This window comes from Dermacentor albipictus, chromosome 3 (assembly GCF_038994185.2).
Source record: "Dermacentor albipictus isolate Rhodes 1998 colony chromosome 3, USDA_Dalb.pri_finalv2, whole genome shotgun sequence".
Taxonomy (NCBI): Eukaryota; Metazoa; Arthropoda; class Arachnida; order Ixodida; family Ixodidae; genus Dermacentor; species Dermacentor albipictus.
In genome coordinates this window covers 188,590,800-188,611,316 of record NC_091823.1, presented here as the reverse complement: position 1 = coordinate 188,611,316, position 20,517 = coordinate 188,590,800, and the positions used below count along the sequence as shown (strand labels likewise).

General features: G+C 47.3%; 1 protein-coding gene across 2 annotated transcripts in view; it reads right to left on the bottom strand.

Annotated features, from left to right (window-relative positions):
- Positions 1-20,517, bottom strand: part of LOC139057684 (uncharacterized) — a 504,738-nt gene that overhangs the window by 193,236 nt on the left and 290,985 nt on the right. For both annotated transcript variants that reach the window (XM_070536400.1, XM_070536401.1), the window contains exon 2: positions 15,969-16,231. In XM_070536400.1, the coding sequence (XP_070392501.1) occupies positions 15,969-16,231 (263 nt within the window). The remainder of the gene's footprint in view (positions 1-15,968; positions 16,232-20,517) is intronic.

The window sequence follows — 20,517 nt, the reverse complement described above, 5'->3', positions numbered from 1 at the left end:
GTTCTTTAACGTGCACCTAAATGTAAGTATAAGGGCGTTTTCGCATTTCACCCCCATCGGAATGCGGCCGCCATGGCCGCGATTCGATCCCGCGACCTCGTGCTCAGCAGCCCAACACCACAGCCACTGAGCAACCACGGTGGGTCGCGAACATTCGCAGCCTACTAAATAAGCCCGTACGAAAATGACTATTGATTAACCATTGATGTAGTGTTGGGGAATTGTTGAAACAACGGACTTCAACAAATTTTCAAACACATTTGAATTCGCTCAACACTTCCACAACAATATTACCGTTGAGTGTTCTCAATAAACAATTTATTGGGTAATTTCTGTTGATTTTTGTAGTTTTTTTTTTGTGCAGCAGTTGAGTCCAGTATCAATAATTATGACTCGCATATGAAGACATTCCAAAAATTTAATGCGAAGCGTTCCAACCTCATTGCTGTCGCTTTGCGGCAGGTAGGTTCTTCTTTCGCCCCGTTTTCATAAAAATAAAATAATGTGTGACCGATGGGGTGGCACTGAACGTCGGCCGTTGAGCCCGGTGCTCTAACCATTAGGCCACGAACGCGTGCATGCTCCTCTTGTTCGACAGCCAGTAAGTTCTGAAATGCTTGGGGCGTGCGCAGCGTCCCACTTCCTCATGCTGTCGCTAAAACTGGCGCTTTCAAGCGCCTATCTTCGTGACCACCCCACTGCAGCGCTAGACTAGCTTCATGACCGCCCACATTCATAACGATTTATTTCTTCGCCGGTGTACAAATGCCATCGTCGTTTTAGCATACACTAGATGACATATCAATTGGTACGATCCAAAATGACCACGTTTCGGGGAGCAAAAGAATGCGAAGTTCACTCGCAAACACGGTGACTACGCGCATGTGGAGTTCCCCAAAAGTAGACTGGGTGGCAGCACGACCGGCGATAAGACAGGCGCCGACATGCGACGACGCTACCTTCGAGCATCTGACGCGCTGTGAGAACCGTAGGATGCAAGCGGCGCACATGCTACAAACATACACGTGAGACATCTTCGAATTTCCTGCGACGCACCCTCTGTCCGGAAAGTAAATATAGCTTTTTTTATCCAACGTCCGTGGTACTAGAGATCAAACAACGAACACGCTTTGAGATCGCAGCGCGCAGCCGCTGTAACCATTGACTTCAAAGAGCTTCTGATTTGGAAACAGCCGCAACAGTATCGCAGCTAATCGCTGTATCTGCGGCTGCTCCCGACTCTAGCCTGTTTCACATGATGCGATTTTCGTCGGACCCGCCGTGGTTGCTCAGTGGCTATGGTGTTAGGCTGCTGAGCACGAGGTCGCGGGATCGAATCCCGGCCACGACGGCCGCATTTCGATGGGGGCGTAATGCGAAAACACCCGTGTACTTAGATTTAGGTGCACGTTAAAGAACCCCAGGTGGTCAAAATTTCCGGAGTCCCCCACTACGGCGTGCCTCATAATCAGAAAGTGGTTTTGGCACGTAAAACCCTATATATTATTATTATTTTCGTCGCACCGGAAGTGCGATTTCCGTCGTTTGCGATGAAAATCGCAGTCGCAGTGCTGACCCCCTGATTTTCGGCTGCGACCAACCGGTTGGTCGCACCGTCGCACCGATCATAGCGATTTTCCGTCGAAATTGCGCGGAGAGCTGTCAACGGAGCTATTTCGCCGGTTTGTTTTGGAAAATAACGTCTCGCCCGACAAGTGCAATGCGCGGAGAGGTGGATCGTCGAATTCGGTACGTACGCGAAAGGAGAATAAAAAACTTGTACCGCAGATTGTATTCTCCGATTTCTATGCGTTTGTTGACACGCTGCACAGCAAATGAAGTGCATTTTCACGTTTGCTTCGTACGCCTTTGCGAGTTGTCAGTGCTAGCTAGAGATGTTCGATCCCCAGCAGACGACGAGGTCACTACAATGTTTTGTTGAGTAGCATGGAAAAATCGCGCTTATGGAGCAGCTTGAATTATTTCAACCTCGGCAAGGGCAAATGACAAGACATCAAAGTACCCGAAATTTCAACGTTGCGCTGAACGCGGTACCGTTCAGTTGCATTTTCTTGTCGGTTTTCAAGCATGAATTTCCCGATGCATCTTGAAAGGTCATCTTGCCTCTTATTAAATTTGACAGAGCAAAAGTGTAGGCTATCGTAATGAATTTGCTACGATAGCATTAAATCCGGGGCTCGAATAAAATATTACATGCACGTTAAGTTGCACCTCTTCTGTGGATAATTTTTTTTCTTGCACAGAAACCAATAAACATCGACTATGTTGCGGACTTTGTATCCTTATTGCATCTGTGTGAACACTTGCTCTGCAAGGTCATTAACTGTACAGCTAGTAGATTAAGTAAATTGCTTGCTATAGTGGCACAGTGACAACGTACCCTCCTGCACAATCATGTAGAACTCGTGCAACAATGCAAAAAGCAGGCAAACGGCCTGTTCTTGTGGGGATAAAACAGTATAAAACGACAAGCTGAAGAAAAGTAAATCAAAACAGTGCAGTGAAGTCAGCCAGTACAAGCAGTTCTTGCACGTTCACAGCTGATCAAGTGTGCAGAAACATTCATGCCTTACATGTTTCTAGCAAGTTTCTAATGAGCTTGTGATCACATATATTAGTGTGTAAACCCAAAAAACGATATCCGCTGTGATTACTAACATTATAAGTAATGAAATACCATGCTACTTGCAAGAACATATATCACCCGAGGAACAAACTTCTGCATTTCAACAATACACAGTATGTGGTTTATTCAATAAAGGACCACAAACTGGGCTTTTTTTGCAATGACAAACTTATTCCAAACTTTACTTACATACAGGCAAGAAAAAAATTATAGACAGAAATATTGTTCTTCAATTTGTTCACCTGCCACTGTGCCTATAGCATTCTGCTGCTAACACAAGGTGAGGGGTTGATTTGCCAGCCATGGAAGTAGCATTTCGATGGGAGTCATAGGTGAAAAAAAAAAGTTCTTGCACTTAGATTTAGTTCATCACTTTTTATTGAACCCTTAGACTTCAAAATACTGTTGTATAGGGGGGCATGCTTATGCAAATTCCAACGCCAATAAAAAAGCAATAGAAAGCAGAGGGCAGAATAGTAAAACAACCATCTTTCGTGATAATTCGAGTGTATAAATATTCATTGCATCAATATGTATTGTTCAACAGCAATGCACAAATAAGCATGATCAGGTATGGCAAGTACTGTGTCAGGAAGCTGGTTCTACAGATGTATAAATGTCAAGGCATGAATGCTCATACTACGTCGCACACATAGCACAAAGAAAACCTTTTCAAAGAGTTGTCCCTTCTGGCAGTTATGAGTGGGCCATATGCAGTAGAAACTTTATTGCAGGACATTGTGTAATACCGCTTATGAAAGAATGAAGAGAGTGAAGAGGCTTTTAACAGCAGTACCTCATGCTGCTCTAATAAGAGGAACAATGAGCAAAAACATTTCTGGTAGAGCACTTAAACAGTAACTTTCTGCAAGACAGAAAATTACAGGTCAGAGTTGGAGGTACATTTGGCCCACACACACCAACAACACGGACATACTTCAAGAAACACCACAGCTTATGGCGTATTACAGTCTATGCGAAAGCTATCTTATACAGAAATCAAGAATGATGCAACAAGCCCTCGACAACACTGCAGACTTTCTTGGCCAGTCTGGCCTCTCGCTTTCTGATGTCAGCTCATATCGACGTCGGAAGAAAAGAAAGAGGAGAATCAAGCACTACCCCAGATTGCACATTGTGATCCACATAGCTGGACAAATATGCCCGCAAGTCAACGTCCACAAATCCTCAGCTAGTGTAACCCCATGACGCAGAGCCAGCACGTGGGTGAAACAATTATGCAATGCCTGGACGCAACTTCCACACCTGGTGAAAAGAATAATCTCGAAATAATGAGGGTGGACGAGTAGATACTATAGAAAATCGCAGATGCTTTGCTTGTGTCCAAGGTATGTTACCGTATGAATTACCTGCAGCACACAAAAAAGACAACTCATCGAATACAGGCATCGGGTAGTAATAACAGGTCTTTCCAACTGTACCAAGACCTCTATGAGAAAGAGCTAACGAACAAGCAGCTAGACAGAATAGAATTGCTGCCTGCAGCACAAATTCTTTGTCTCAAGAGCTCAGAACCTCGTACCAAGATACTATGCCAGCTAGCATATCAGATGCAAAGACGACTGCCCCTCCCTTCAGAAACACAACCTCGGGAGTACCAGAACTTGAAACACAACAGGCCCCTACCGTGGAATTTGGGGGTAAACAATTAGGCCAGGAGACTATATGCAACTGCCAAACACACAGATGAGGTTGCTAATCGTGAAGATGCAAGCAAACATAAGGCACATATAGTACACTGATCTGGCAATAGCAGTGTAACAGTAGTATTACACTACATAAAACTAAACCTCATATAAGTGAGTACCATTCCAGGTCATCCTACACCTAGAAAATCTGAACTGAAAGCAGTCAAAGCAGCACTTGTAGTGCAGATTACACCCTGCACAACACCCTGAATGATTCACCAGAAACTGTCTGGGCCTGCACATCTCACAAGATTGTCAGGAAAATCAGGAGATTGACACGCGACTTGCAAGCACATGGCCAGAAATTAAATTACAGGATACATAGCCATGCAAATATTCCAGGACACAAGCGGGCTTATAAGCCTGACATAATGACTGAAAACTAGACTTTGTGTGTATTCATTATTAACTAAAGTGCAACAGATGGACAACAGACAAGAACGAAGCGCTCTGTGTGTTCACTTCGTTCCTGTCCATTGCATTTCTGTTGCACTATAGTAATGAATTCATAAGGCCGCACAGGAGACGAATGATACCTCTGCCCAAGGGCCCGATCTCACATCCAAATCCACACGTGTGCACACACACGCACACAAATGTTGCAAGAGTGCATAGCATGAAGCAGTATCAACAGGATGACACTAGATATGGATGAGAACTAACTTTCAACTGAGGTTTATTTGTAAGAATGTGGCGAGTTATACAAATTACCAGAAAAAAAAGGACGACGAGCAAAACGAGAACAAGGTGAAAGCAGGAGCCAACGTCTCGACTAGTGGACTTGTCTTCTTCAAAGTCCACGTTTGGAAACGTTTGCTCCTACTTTCACCTTGTTCTCATGTTGCTCATCGTTTGAATTTCCATCTCCTGCCTTCCCCGAGTTTTCCCCAGAAAAATATTGGTGCTTGATGCAGCCAAACATAAATAAAAATGCTACAGAAAGAAATTTGAGAAAAATTCCAAGTTCAGGAAAAAATCATTACAATTGCCAGTCCTGCATGCCAGCACCTTTCAAGAAACACTGATGTTATTCCAATAGACAGACTGACAGCTTGCTTATGCAAGCACATTCTTCCAGTTCCGTGCCATTGGGGAAAAAATGAGTTTCCTGGAAGGTAGCGACATGCAGACTTGGTGATCACAATGTTTTTTTTTCCCTAGACTTGTATATTTATATGTATTTTCTCCATTTCCTGCTTTTATGTTTGGTTTCATCAAGCACTAGCCTTTATCAGGTTTTATTGTTGTACTACTTTGTGGTAACCTTTATAGATCATTGCATTTTCACAATAAACCCTTTAATTAGAAGTTAGCATAACCTGTTCTTACTGCTTCACACTACGTTCTTGCTACATTGGCCAAATAAAAGATTTTATAAGGTATCATGAGGGCCATTAAAGTGACTTGTTGCAGTCTAAAAAACGAAACGAATAGCCTGGCTGCAAAGGGCACCAGAGAACACATAGGACAAACAAGAAAACCTAGATGATCTAACAATCAAAAGTTTAATGTACACATTGAGTAAATGCTCGCTGACAAGCAATAGACTGAACATACACAAAAAGCAGAAGCAAAAATTCATCTGCGTTTCCTGACAGGAAATGCATCCATTTCTAACGGAGGCCGTGATGACAAGATTAACCCAGCATGTTTAGATCTGCAGCTTCCGTAATTCCTCGAGGCAGCCGATCTGCACAGAATGCTAGCTTCTTCCTCTAAAATGCACGCTCAGATGTGGAGAGTGCATTGTAGAGGAAGAAGCTAGCATTCTATAGAGATCGGCTGCCTAGAGAAATTATGGATGCTGTAGAGGCAAATACACTGGGAGAATCTTGTGTCAGCATGGACGCTGTTACACTTTCAGAGATGGATGCGTTTCCTGTTTGGATCTGTATGGACACACATCAGATCTTGCTTGTGCTTTTTGTGTAAATTCGATTTATTGCTTGTCGAACAGCATTTACTCGGCATGTTCAATAAACTTTCATTTGTTAATACACCTCATGATTGTCTTGGTCTCTAGCAAACAGGTGTTCATTCTTTTTACAGTGGTGTCCTGATTGCTGTAAAAAACCTGCATTCCATCCTTTCTGGTAGACACAAGTTGCCCTGCTGAAATAGTTTGGGTCGCATGCTAACAGCCTCTACCCGTGTCCTAGTGGGTGCATGTTATCGGCCACCCGACGCTGACCACTCGTTTCTCGATGTACTACGTGAGAGCATTACACGTGCTTCTCAACAATGTTCCACGGCTGTTGTTTATCTCCTGGGAGACTTTAATTTTCCATTTATTCATTGGCCAAATCTGTCATCATCATGCTGCTCCTCCACTGAATTTATTAGCTTAACACTAGATTACAATCTAGCACAGACAGTCGATCAACACGCCTGTGGTCCCAACATCCAAGATTTACTATTAACTACCGCACCTGATACCGCCGGGCCTATTGCTCACACTGATGGCTTGAGCGATCACAAAATTCTTCAATTAGACGTTAATATTCCACAAACTTTCCATCGGGCTCAGTCTAAAAGTATTAGAAATTACAATAGAGCCGACTACAAACATATTAATGCTGAATTGGCTACCTTTCTTAGTGAAGAGTTTCTGCCTTTATTTAATTCAAGATCGGTAAACGACAGCTACGAACTTTTTAGGCAGAAATTAACAGCTCTGGTAGAAAATTACATGCCAAAATTCGTTATAGCAAATGACATATCTAATCCTTGGTTTACTAAGCACCTTCGAACATTAAGAAAGAAGAAGAAGCGTCTGTATCGGGTGGCCGGAAGGGAAAATCAAGCCTCATCTTGGGCAGCATACAGTGATTTTCTAAAATTTCGCTGCAAAGAGCTACTCGCAGCCAAAGACAAATATTTCTCAAGTGATTTACCATCTCTTTTAATCAATAACCCCAAAAAATTCTGGCAAGTCATATCAGCAGGTAACACTGTCCGCAATATTGTGCTACATGATGTCGGTGGAAGCCCTTTGTCTGACGCTGATTGTCCAGTAGCGTTTAACAATTTTTTCACATCTGTTTTTACACATGAAGACTGTTCCACTGCTCCCACAGTTCCCAACTTTGAATATCCTTTTGTGGAACCGACATATATTACAGCAGGTGGCATTCTGTCTTTAATAAATATTCTGAAATTATCCGCATCTTCCGGTATCGACAATATCAACTCAAAAATACTAAAAATACCGTTACTATTTCAAGCCAAATTTTGTGTCTTATTTTTAGAAAACCCTTATCATTTGGCGAACTACCCCTGGACTGGAAAATTACAAAGGTTATCCCTGTGTTCAAAGGGGATAACAAGTACTCTCCACGTAATTACCGTCCCATCTCATTAACATGCATCGGCTGTAAACTACTGGAACATATCATACCATCGCATATATATCTACGGCCATTTACAATCAAACGACTTTTTTTTATTTTAACAAGCATCGTTTCAGAAAAGGCTTATGTTGTGAAACTCAGTTGCCCTAATTTACAACTGAATTACATTCAAGCATGAATAACAAACAACAGACTGACTGTGTATTCTTGGATTTTTCGAAAGCATTTGATCGTGTCGCTCATTGTCGCCTCACCTCAAAAATATCCGCGCTTCGACTGGACTCATTAACTTTATCTTGGCTCCGAAACTTTCTCTCCGTCCGGCAGGAGTTCACTGTTGTTAATAACCACTCAGCGCCTATTTCTGACGTTACTTCTGGCATACCGCAAGGCAGTGTCCTTGGTCCTCTTTGCTTAATTTTGATTAATGACCTTCCACAAAAGATATCATCGCACATAAGGCTTTTTGCAGACGATTGTATTTTATACCGTACGATAAAAGCATCTGATGACCATTTAGTATTGCAGAACGACCTTAACCTTCTCAATTCCTGGTGCAATACATGGCAGATGACCCTCAAGTCAGACAAATGTAAAGTTATGTCCCTCTCGCGAAAACATTCAAACTCTCGCTTTTCTTACGTCCTAAATAACAGCGCCGTACCTCCGACATCGTCCTACAAGTACCTTGGCATTGAACTTACAACTCATCTTTCCTGGAGTACACACATAACACCTGCCTGCGCAAGAGCTTCAAAAACTCTGCGTTATCTTCAACGGAACTTGCGTAAATCCGCTGCTACAGTTCGTAAATTCGCATATCAGCCTTTTGTTCAGCCACTCTTAGAATTTGCGTCATCAGTATGGTCACCACATCAAAATGATTTAGTTGATATGCTAGAATCGATTCAAAACAGAGCATTGTGCTTCATCACAGGCAACTGCGACAGAACTTGCAGCGTAACGGAGATTAAATCAGATATTTCGCTCCAGCCACTTGAAACTCGTCGCACGGTAAGTCTTTTTTGCCTTTTCCATAGATACGTTCATGGTAATCGGCCTCATGTGTTCCCGCTTGAAGTACCAGCGCGCACGTCACGTCGCCTTAACAATAGCCATAGTTTCATGCGCATATTCGGCAATACACTGTCTTTAACGCATGAGCACTGCCACGTGCGATAACCGTATGAAATAGTCTTCCTGATAACATTGCGTGCTTAGCCAATCGTGATGCCTTTCGCGAAGAATTGCAAAGCTTCTTGTAGAAACATTGTATAAGGATATTATTTACCTGCTTTCCTTCCCCGTTTCTCACACTTGTATTTTTGTATTTTTTGTGTTGTGAGTATATTACTGTGTTTACGCTGTCTAAGGCTTAACCTAGACAAACATTTTTTTAAACTTTGCTTTACTTATCTTGTGAATACCTGTACTGATATTATGGCAAAGAAGAACGACACCGCTGCGGACAGCACGATGGACGCGGACAAGAAGACGCAACAGCGTAGGCTTAGCCACTCACCCGGAACAGCGTATAGCCCGAGCCCCACTTCAGTAGCACTGGTGATCCGGCTGCGTAGCTCTGCACGGCGCACTTCTTCTTCCTTACAACTTCCCCCCTGGCTGAAGAGGAGCCGCACAGGAGGCCTAAGGCGTCGTGAGGACGAAGGGCTTGTGATACGGGTTGAGCCGATCTACGTGCACAGTTTCGCGGCCTCGGCGACGCAGGTCCGTAGGGGGCGTCGGAGGTTAGATGACGTAGTTTACCGGAGAAGTTTGCTGTAGAACCCAGTAGGGCCCATGATGTCGGGATACAAACTTGGAGGAGACACGTGGTGTCGAAGTAGGAGGCACCCACAACCAAACGAGAGCGTCAGGCGAAAACTGGTGGTGGGGGCGCCCGTCGTCATGGCGAAATTTCTGTAGGGCTTGTTCTTGCGTTGTAAGGGAGCGAGCTAGTTGTCGACAATCTTCTGCATAGCGGGCGGCTTCGAAAACAGGTGTACCCTCTGATATGTCGGGACGGTAAGGAAGAATAGTGCTAATGGGAAATGATGGTTCGCGGCCATATAGAAGAAAGAAGGCAGAAAAGCCCGTCGTTGACTGGGGTGCCGTATTGTAGGCGTACGTGACATAGGGAAGTATGAAGTCCCAGTTGGTGTGGTTGGAGACGACATACATCGAAAGCATGTCGCCAAAAGTTCGGTCAAAGCGTTCTGTCAATCCGTTTATTTACGAGTGATATGCGGTGGTACAGCGATGAATAATGCGCCATTCAGCGAGAAGTTCTTGAATGACATCGGCGAGAAAGACGCGGCCACGGTCGCTCAGGAGTTCGCGGGGAGCGTTCTGATGTAGAACGAAGCGGTGAAGGAGGAAAGAGGCAACGTCACGAGCCATCGCGGCTGGCAGAGCGGCCGCTTCTGCATTCCTTGTGAGGTGGTCTACAGCTACAATGATCCAGCGATTGCCAGCAGCTGTGTATGGCAGAGGCCCGTAGAGGTCTATCCCAACCTGGTCAAAGGGTCGCGAAGGGCACGGCAAAGGTTGCATTGGTCCAGAAGGGCGGCCAGGATCAGACTTCCGACGTTGACATTCTGTGCAAGAGCGAATGTACTTTTGCACAAATGTGTACATACCACGCCAATAAAATATATGACGTATTCTGGTGTAGGTCTTGAAGAGACCAGCGTGTGCGCACTGAGGGTCGGCGTGGAAAGCGGCGCATACATCAGTGCAGAGCTGCCGAGGTATTACAAAAAGCCATTTGCGGCCTTCGGAACTGTACTTACGGCGATAGACAATTCCGTCGCGGATGGCGAAGTGCGAAGCTTGTCGGCGTAACGCTTGGGATGGTGGGAGTGTAGGTGAATTAGAGATGTAATCTATCAAAGATGAAATCCAGGAGTCCTTGCGCTGCTCCAAAGCCATGTCGACAGAAGTGAATGGAAGTGGGCCGTCTAGGACGGAGACACTGACAATGCCGGCGTGGACAGGCGAGCGCGAAAGAGCATCGGAATCGGCGTGCTTCTTGCCTGAGCGGTAGACAACCCGTGTATCGTACTCTTGGAGCCTCAGTGCCCACCGGGCTAGGCGGCCGCAGGGATCCTTGAGAGCCGACAACCAGCAAAGTGCGTGGTGATCGGTAACAGCATCGAAGGACCGGCCGTACAGGTATGGGCGAAATTTTGTGATGGCCCAGATGATCGCGAGACATTCTTTTTCCGTGACGGAATAGTTCGCTTCAGCTTTCGTCAGAGTGCGGCTCGCGTAAGCAACAATATATTCTTGGCAGCCGGGCTTTCGCTGGGCGAGCACAGCGCCAAGACCAACAGCGCTAGCATCCGTATGGATTTCCGTGGGAGCAGTTTGATCGAAATGGCGCAGTATCGGTGGTGTTGTGAGCAGGTGACGTAGCGTTGCGAAGGCATCATCTGAAGTCGGGGACCACGCGGAAAGATTGGGGTCTCCCCGAAGAAGCTCTGTCAGAGGTGCCATAATCGAAGCGAGATTTTGAATAAAGCGGCGGAAGTACGAGCTGAGGCCAATGAAACTGCGCAAGTCTTTTAGAGACGTTGCCCTCGGGATTCTTTAACAGCACGGATCTTAGCGGCATCAGGGAGAACGCCGTCCTTCGACACGACATGTCCGAGAATCGTCAGCTTGCGTGCACCAGAGTAACATTTTTTCAGATTTAGTTGGAGGCCAGCGTCAGTGAGACAGCGTAAAACCTGCTCCAAGTGATGAAGGTGAGTAGGAAAAGCTTGTGCGAACACTACTACATCATCCAAATAACACAAGCACGTGTTCCATTTGAGGCCTCGAAGAATAGTGTCCATCATCCGCTCAAAAGTCGCGGGCGCGTTGCAAAGTCCGAATGACATTACACGAAATTCGTATAAGCCATCTGGTGTGAGGAAAACAGTTTTAGGCTTATCTTCTGCAGCCATAGGCACCTGCCAATAAACAGAGCGTAGATCGAGGGAGGAAAAGAACTCCGCACATTGTAAGCTGTCGAGGGCGTCGTCGATCCGCGGCAATGGATAAACATCCGTTCGGGTTATTTTGTTTAGGCGGCGGTAATCCACGCAAAAGCGGATCGAGCCATCCTTCTTTTTAACTAAAACAACTGGCGATGCCCATGGGCTGTCGGACGATTCAATGACACCACGCCAGAGCATGTCACCTACTTGCTCGTCAATGACGCGTCGTTCTGTCGACGAGACGCGGTAGGGTCGCTGCCGGAGCGGTGAGTGAGAACCGGTGTCAATACGGTGACATACAGTCGTCGTTCGGCCCAGAGAAGTGCTATGACTGTCAAAAGCAGGGCGAAATTTCTTGAGGAGACGGAGAAGGTCATGGCGTTACGTGCGGCTTAAGGCGTTGTCGATGACGTGGCTGAAAACGTCTTCAGGCGACGCGGCAGGTGCGGGACTACAGTAGAGGGTGTTGACCTCTGACGATCCAACAGGAAGTTCCGACGTGGTAATGGTGTCGTAAGGCTCCACAGTGCCGAGAGATTCACCGCGATGCAACGCAATCGAGAATGGGAAGTGGTTGTGTATAGGAAGGTGAGTAGCACCAGCTTCAAGGCTAAGCAGCGCAGTTGGGAGTGGTGAGAGGTGGCGGTGAATGAAAGCAGTCGAAGGCGTGAAGAGTACAGTAGAGTCGGAGGCAACGGAACAGTAAACAGGTGCCAGAACCGATGCGTGCGGAGGTATATGGATGTCGTCAGTGAGGGACAACTTGGTGCAGGAAAGCGAAACGTCATCAGATATGGCAGTGCCAAGCGAAGAGAAGGCGACTTCTGCACGGGGGCAGTCAATAACAGCTTGGTAACGGGAGAGAAAGTCTCAACCTAAAATAATATCGGGGGAACAGTGGGGAAGAACGACGAACTCGACTGTGTAGACCACTCCTGTAATTTCAAGTCTGGCGGTGCACGCAGCCACCGGCTGGACGTGCTGTGCTGTGGCTGTGCGGAGTAAAGGGCCGAAGAAAGGCGTCGTGACTTTTCGTATTGAGCGGCATAGTTTTTCGGCAAAACAGATATGGCGGCACCTGTGTCAATCAGGGCAAGCACAGAGACACCTTCAACAGCGACATGAATAACATTGGGCGGCGAAAGAAGAGGGCTTGAGCGTTGTGACGATGACGCCGTTCTTGCCTCGGGAACTGCGCCACTTAGTTTTCCGTGTCAGCGGTACAGGAACGTCGACGCATCGGGGAGAGCGAGCGACGACGAGAAGAAAGAGAACGGTGGTCGGAAACTGGGCGAAGGCTTGGGCGGGAAAGGGGTAAATCGCGGTGTGGAGCGTAAGACAAAGGATGGTCGTACGCGGCTGTGCGTGGGTCGTCACGTGGATGAAGTGGACGGTGGCGGCACAGGCGTGCAGCGTGTCCGGGAATACCGCACGAATAGCAGATGGACCGATTGTCCGGTGTGCGCCAGGGATTAATGACTCGATGGGCTGGCGGTCGTGGCGGTGTGGGGGTAAAAACAGGGCTAGGCATCGGAGGCGGAGCCCGGAAGGTCGGCGGTCGTGGTCGTGCGACGGCGTCGGTGTAAGTCAATGGGGCGGTTAGTTGAGGCGCCCGTTCCAGAGGAAGGACCTCGGACACTTGCTGTTCTATAACATGTCGTAGGGTCGGACTAAGGGACGAACTTGAGTCCGGCGGGTTGGAGATGAGGGAGAGCTGGCGAGCTACTTCTTCCCGGACGAAAGCCTTGATCTGCGAGAGGAGGATGGAATCTTGAATAGGGGTGATCAAGCCGGCCAACGATTCGTGATGGGGAACAGGACGGCTTGTGAGGATGCGTTGACGGCGGAGCTCGTCATAGCTTTGGCACAGTTCAATAACTTGTGCAACAATAGAGGGGCTCTTTGAAATGAGCATCTGAAATGCGTCCTCGTCGATAACCTTCATTATATGCTTGATTTTATTGCCCTCAGTCATGGATGCATCGACGCGTTTACAGAAATCGATGACATCTTCGATGTAGCTGGTAAAGGTCTCACCAGGCTGCTGAGAGCGCGACTGCAGGAGCTGTTCGGCACGAAGCTTTTGAACAGCAGGGCGGCCGAAGACCTCGCTGAACTTTGTTTTGAACACCGTCCAACTTGGGACTTCGCTTTCGTGGTTCTGAAACCACAAGTGGGCAATTCTGGTGAGGTAAAAAGGGACGGTGGTCAGTTTTGTGATGTCATCCTATTTGTTGTTCAGACTGACGCGTTCGTATGATGAGACCCAGTCATCAACGTCGTGGTCGTCAGTGCCGCTGAAGATGGGAGGGTCCCGCTGACTGAGTGTGCCGGGGCATACGGAGGACTGGGGCGCAGGTGGTGGTAAGCTCGTGGCCCTTGCGGTGGTCATGATGGCAGGGAGAGTCCACCTGCGCAATTCCAGGATGACAGGAGACCCAGCAAACCTCCACCAATTATGGCAAAGAAGTACGACACGGCTGTGGACGGCACGATGGACGTGGACAAGAAGACGGAACGCGTAGGCTTAGCCAGTCACGCCAGGAACAGCGTCTAGCCCGAACCCCACTTCAGTAGCATTGGCGATCCGGCTGCGGAGCTGTGCACGACGCACTTCTTCTTTCTTACAATATTTATATTTTTTTACTCCTGTTGAAACACTTACTTTGAGTCCCCCCTTACCCAATGCCCTTAAATGGGCCTGTAAGGTACTTTAAATAAATAAATAAACTGCCTGTCAAATCGCACTCGAGCATTCTTCAGTTCGAATCGTGTAATTCGCGCAAGTATGGGGAATAATTCTCAAGGAAGAAGATAGATTTGGCGCGGTGGTTCTCTATAGCTGTTGAGGGAAACTCGCCCGATTGTTTATGCCCTTCCCACGTGAGCTTCTTTTCAGTGCCGATTCCCCTAGTAAGTGATGGGAATCTATTTTTTTTTCCGACATAATCGGCCTACAGGAGTTAGGAAATCTCCTCTTCTTTCTTTAGCACAGATTTTCTAGGTCTGAATTAGTTCCAGTTGCACTTTGCCAGTCAGCCTCTTTGATGTACCATACTACGGAACACTGTGATACCAGCGTTTGTCTGGCTGTGTACAGTATTTCTAGGTTGAAATGCAGCAGTACCAAGGCTAGCAGGTTTTTCCCGGGCAGGTTCATAACTGTTAGATAGATAGATAGATAGATAGATAGATAGATAGATAGATAGATAGATAGATAGATAGATAGATAGATAGATAGATAGATAGATAGATAGATAGATAGATAGATAGATAGATAGATAGATAGATAGATAGATAGATAGATAGATAGATAGATAGATAGATAGATAGATAGATAGATAGATAGATAGATAGATAGATAGATAGATAGATAGATAGATAGATAGATAGATAGATAGATAGATAGATAGATAGATAGATAGATAGATAGATAGATAGATAGATAGATAGATAGATAGATAGATAGATAGATAGATAGATAGATAGATAGATAGATAGATAGATAGATAGATAGATAGTCAAGTGAGACCTAGATACTGCACAAGAGGCAGGACCTAAACCTGCTGACTGTTCCAGTGGGTGCGGCAGCAGTAAAGTTTGCGTATTTACACGTGTACATTGTTTATGTTTTTCCGGTGAACGTTTTTCACCAGCTAGCCACTGCTACAAGGTTATCAGATCAGATCAAAGTTATCAGTGTATCAGATCTCTCTCAAATGTTGTCGCTGATTCTGCAGCAAATGCGCGAAGCGAGTAGTGGTGTTCATTGTAATACACGAGCGCCAGCGATGACACATCAATGCACAATGAGTCATGCATTAATAGCGGGTGCATTTGAACCATTAATAAGATTGCGATGGCAGACGACTGTGCTCGCCGCTACCGCTGTGCTTTGAGTGTGACGTCTTTCAGGGCAAAAGTTCGTCCAATAAAACGTTAAATTCTTGACACAGCTTTGTTGCTCTTTGGTTTTTTGCTTTCACTAGAACGTGCCAATATGCAAAGAGCATGCAAGGAATGAATAGGAGCGTTCTGAAGCAACGCATGCAATAATTTCAATGCAAATAGTCAGCAGTAAACAATAACTAAAGCAAGCGATGGCAATACCACTCCAAGAAAAAACCAGCAAGGATAAACCTATTGTCATGTTGTCGTGTCACTGAAACATTGCCAAAGGCGTGCCCTAAAGAAACCTTTTATTGGGCGAACTTGTGCCGAGAAAAATAATTTCCTTTCTTTATTGAGTGGGTCAATCGCGAGTGAGTGAGCGGGGCACCTGAGGCGGCGGCGGCGGCGCTTTGGTGGTCGACGGCCGGGCGATGCTGGGAGGAGCGCCGGCACTCGTGGCTGCGGCGGGCTTCTTCCCGTCGGAGGCCGGCGTGAACACGATCACGGTCCCGTCGACTGTGGTGCGGAAGTTGAGGAAGCCGCGCACAGTGACCGTGGGCAGCGCCGTGTGCGCCTGCTGCGTCAGCGCCTCCGCTCGGCCACCCTTGTAGACGGGGCCGGCCTCCTCGCCCGACACGATGCTCGCTCCTCCTGCGAATGCGCCGCCAAGGGGGCGAGGTCACCGCCGTGTCTTTCCAACACACAACTCGCGAATACCTCCTGAATACCTGTATGGCTTCAAATGTCAACCATCTACTTTTGACACGCTCAGTAAGCGCAGTTTATTCGTAACCTACGAAGCAAGGATCCCGTACACAATGTTAACCATAAATGTCGACCGTATGCGCAAGGAGAGAACTCCCTGTATTTATTTATTTTTATTTATTGATCTATAGTTATTGATTTATTATAAATACCGCAAAGACACCCTAGAGCGGGCGCATTACATAGAGGGGGGGGAGTAATATTTGGTAAGTGAAATAATTATTCAATGGCGGTCTCAAAATGTGTAGAATGGCTCTACATGATGACGATCGCTTGCAGATAGTTCTATTCCTTGGCTGTTTGTGGGAAAAATGAAGCAAGATGCGTCGCTGTGTGCGCGTCTGGCAACTACGCAGCGGGATATACGGACAGACTTTTCACAGGTTGGCGCTGTGTTAAGTAGGTCGCCGAGCATGAAACAATTTTCTGAAGAAGGCACAGTTAAAATAGTTCGCGAGGTGTGTTGGTCCAAAATTTGGCTTTTATATTGTAGAACACACGAAAGAGAGACAACGAGACGTTATTCCAGCACCGCAGCTCAAACACAATTGACCTTTTATTCCTTTAGTTCCCAGCGAAATGAGCTCCCGCGCCGCCCGTGTTATTGCCTTGCCTCGTCTTCTTTCGTAGGGCGATCACGTCAATGTTGCTCGCGCTATACAGCTCCTCCTCTAGAGAGCAGGATGATCTGCGAACAATATCAGCACGTCCATGAAACTCGGCGCACTGAAGGGACGTGAGTACCGACCGGATTGGAGACGTCCGGGGTGGAATTGAGGGATGCGACTGATAGAGTCGCTTCGCAGTAGGCTGGCTTCAGCCGGTCAAGTGGGATTGCGTCAGATTGCCATGAATGTCCACGATGTGTGAGGACTCGCATCTCGCCAGTACGGGAAATGGTCCAAGGTAGTGAGGATGGAGAGCAGGCCGAACAGGTCTATAGCGCACGAAGATGTAGGTTGCGTTTGCAAGGTCACTTGAAACGTAAGGTGTGTGAAACGTAACCCTGTCCGACTGGACACGTCGGACAGGGTTTTCGATCCCGGAAGAGGCCACGAAGAAGGTGCATATATTTGTGAGTAGACAGAGCAGCCGCAGGTCGTTGTTGTGAAAAGTCGTTGGACAATACCGTAGACGAGTTCCCCACTCGAGCACCCGACTTCCGGCTGCAAGGCGCACGGGATACTCAGCAGAACCAGTGATAGAGGTTGAACCCATTACGATGGCGTGCGATGAACAATCAGCGCAGTCTTTAGAGGTCGATGAAAGCGTCCCATGATGCCATTGGTTTGGGGATGGTAGGCGACAGTGCGCAGACGATTTGTGCCAAGCAAGCGCAGGAGCTATTGAAAGAGAGCGGGCTCTAATTGCGGTGCCCTGCCAGTAACATTTTTGGCAGGGCATCCGAAGCAGGCAACCCATGCTGTGACAAAAGCTGCCGCGACCGTTACAGCCTAGCGGTCTTGAAGTGGTGTTGCTTCCGGCCAACGGGCAAACCTGTCGATAGAGGTAAGCAAGGTAGCGAAATCCCTGACACGGTGGTAGTGGTCTGACAATGCCAATGAGGACAACGTCCAAACGATGATCAGGTTGCAGAAACTGGCATGCTGGGGGAGCAGGATACCTATGAACTTTTGCACCTTGGCAGGGTGCACATGCACGAACCCAGTCGCGTACATCGGCGTTTGTCCGGGGCCATACGTAGGGCAATAAGATAAGGCGTTGTATGGCACCGACACCGGGGTGAGCGAGCTGTTGGAGTGTGTCAAAAAGCTGCTTGCGTAACATGCTCGGGACAAATAGCCTCGGTGTTCCTGTAGAAGTGTCGCAGACGAGTGTGATCCCATCAAGAAGCATATCACCCAATCGCAGTGTTGTTTTCCATGAGCGCAGTTGAAGGACCTCGGGATGTGCGACGAGTGTCTGCACATCGAGTGACGCAGGACGTGCAGGTGGTGTCCCGGCGGTCACACGGCTCAGGATGTCAACAAGTACATTCTGGTCGCTGCTTACGTGTCGGATGTCGGTGGAGAATCCGGATATAAACGAGAGATGTCGGATTTCTCGTGGCGTATCCGTCAACGACTCTCTGCATAAAGCATACGTCAAGGGCTTGTGATCTGTTAAGATGATAAAGGGTTGGCCCTCGACGACATGGCGAAAGCAACGGGTGGCGGATTAAGTTACAAGAAACTCTCGACCGAAAGTGCTGTAGCGAGCTTGGGTTGGAGTGTGTTTCTTGGGGAAAAACGCTAGGGGCTACCATAAATTTTCGATTGGTTGCTGGAGAACTGCGCCCACGGTTGTGCGCGATGCGTCCAGCATGAGGGCCAGTGATGCCATTGGGTAAGGATATGCAAAAAGAGCGGTGTTTGCGAGTGCGCCACTGATCATGATGAAGGAGCCTTCAGCGACGACGTCCCATTGCAGCAAGGACGTCTTGTTCTTGTTGGTAAGGAGGCGATCCAGAGGCACTACAATGGCAGCACAGTTCATGGTAAGTCGCCGGTAAAAACGAACCAGGCCGAGGAATTGTCACAGCTTCGTGGTCGTTTGGGTTTGAGTAAGTTCTCTACTGCTTCGACTTTTGATGAAAGCGGACAAATGCTACTGGCATCGAGGTGATTCTCTAGAAACTCCAAGTTGTCAACACCAAACTCGCTTTTGGAGACGTTGACGACAATGCCGTATTCAGGCAGTCGTTGGAGCAAAAGTCGTAGACGTTGTAAATGCTCTTCGAAAGATTTGCTCACTACTAACAAGTCCTCGACGTAGGCGAAAATCAAGCCTAGCACACGCGTTACCATGCCAATAAAGCGTTGGTGACGCTGGGAGGTTATGCGCGAACGAAAGGAGAAAGTCGGCAATCTCGTCGGTGACGGCCGCTGGAAGTCCGTCGACCACAAGGAGGTACTTGCGGGTGTGTGACGTAATGCGGGAGAGTTCGGAATGGGCCTCTGTTTCAATGAACCACGCCGTCGGTTTTTGGTCCCGAAATTCTGGCAGACGGACGACGTTCAAAACAACCGCAGCGGTTGAAGCGGGCTCAGCGGCTCTCGGGTCGGTAGAATCTTGCTGGCGTTCGTTGTCGGTGCTCGACGTGGCTCCACTTCCTTTTTCTCTGGAGCGTTTCACCAGGCACAAGTTTCGCGTTCATCCAGACGTCCGCGGTCACCAATTGCAGAGCACATGAGAGATAGACAAAGAGACGTTATTCCAGCACCGGAGATGAAACTCAACTGATCTTTTATTTCTTTGTTTCCCAGCCAATTCAGCTCCCACCGACGCTCATGGCATTGCCTTCCTAGGGCGATCGCGTCGATGTCGTACATTATCTGTGATAACTGTTAAGCCCAATAACTAATAGCTAAAACGAACGGCACTATATTTCACAGATTCGAAGGCGGTAATAAGGAATACTGCGGCGGGTCCAGTACTTCGCATGCGTATTGCAATGTCAGTCATGCGAGCATCAGGCTAGTAGATTGACGACGGAAGGGCATGAGCCTATAAGTGACGTCTGACAAAGGTAAGCCAAGGGTGTGGTAGCGTCATTATAGACATCGTGAAAGAAGGTAAGGTGTGCAAACACGTACACAAGAGAAGATGAACAAGAAAATACGAACGCCGACAATCAAACCGAAGGGAGCACTGTGGCGGAAAAGAAAGATACAAAGCTTATCTGCACATGCTCAGATATCTACCATAGCTGAGAATGTGCAGATGAGTTTTGTGCCTATTTGTTACCTGTCAATCACGCGCACGTGCGCGCCAACGCGAGAGATAACTTGTTTAGGTGTTTCATTTCTTCTCTATGCAGGGTTCTCGATGACTTGCTCACGCTTGCGCTTCCGCTACCATTGATATGCCACGCCTCGATCATTACACGCGTTCCTTCATTCTTGTGCCTGTATAAAACAGCGCATTCATCCATTTTAGCGCACATTTACAATCTCGACAGTGCAAAGAAAGATTAGATGGCGATCCTTCGGTTAACGACTTAATCTTAATCTCTCCCTCCCTCCCTTAATCTCTGATTAACACAACGGCCTCTCTGCCGTACGTTGAAGCGGCCGCAGCTGAAACGAATACTACATCAGTACGGCAGTCCGTAAATTTGGTCCTGTATTTTGTGAAGCAGATGTATGTCCGCCTTTTGTATTTTACCTGCT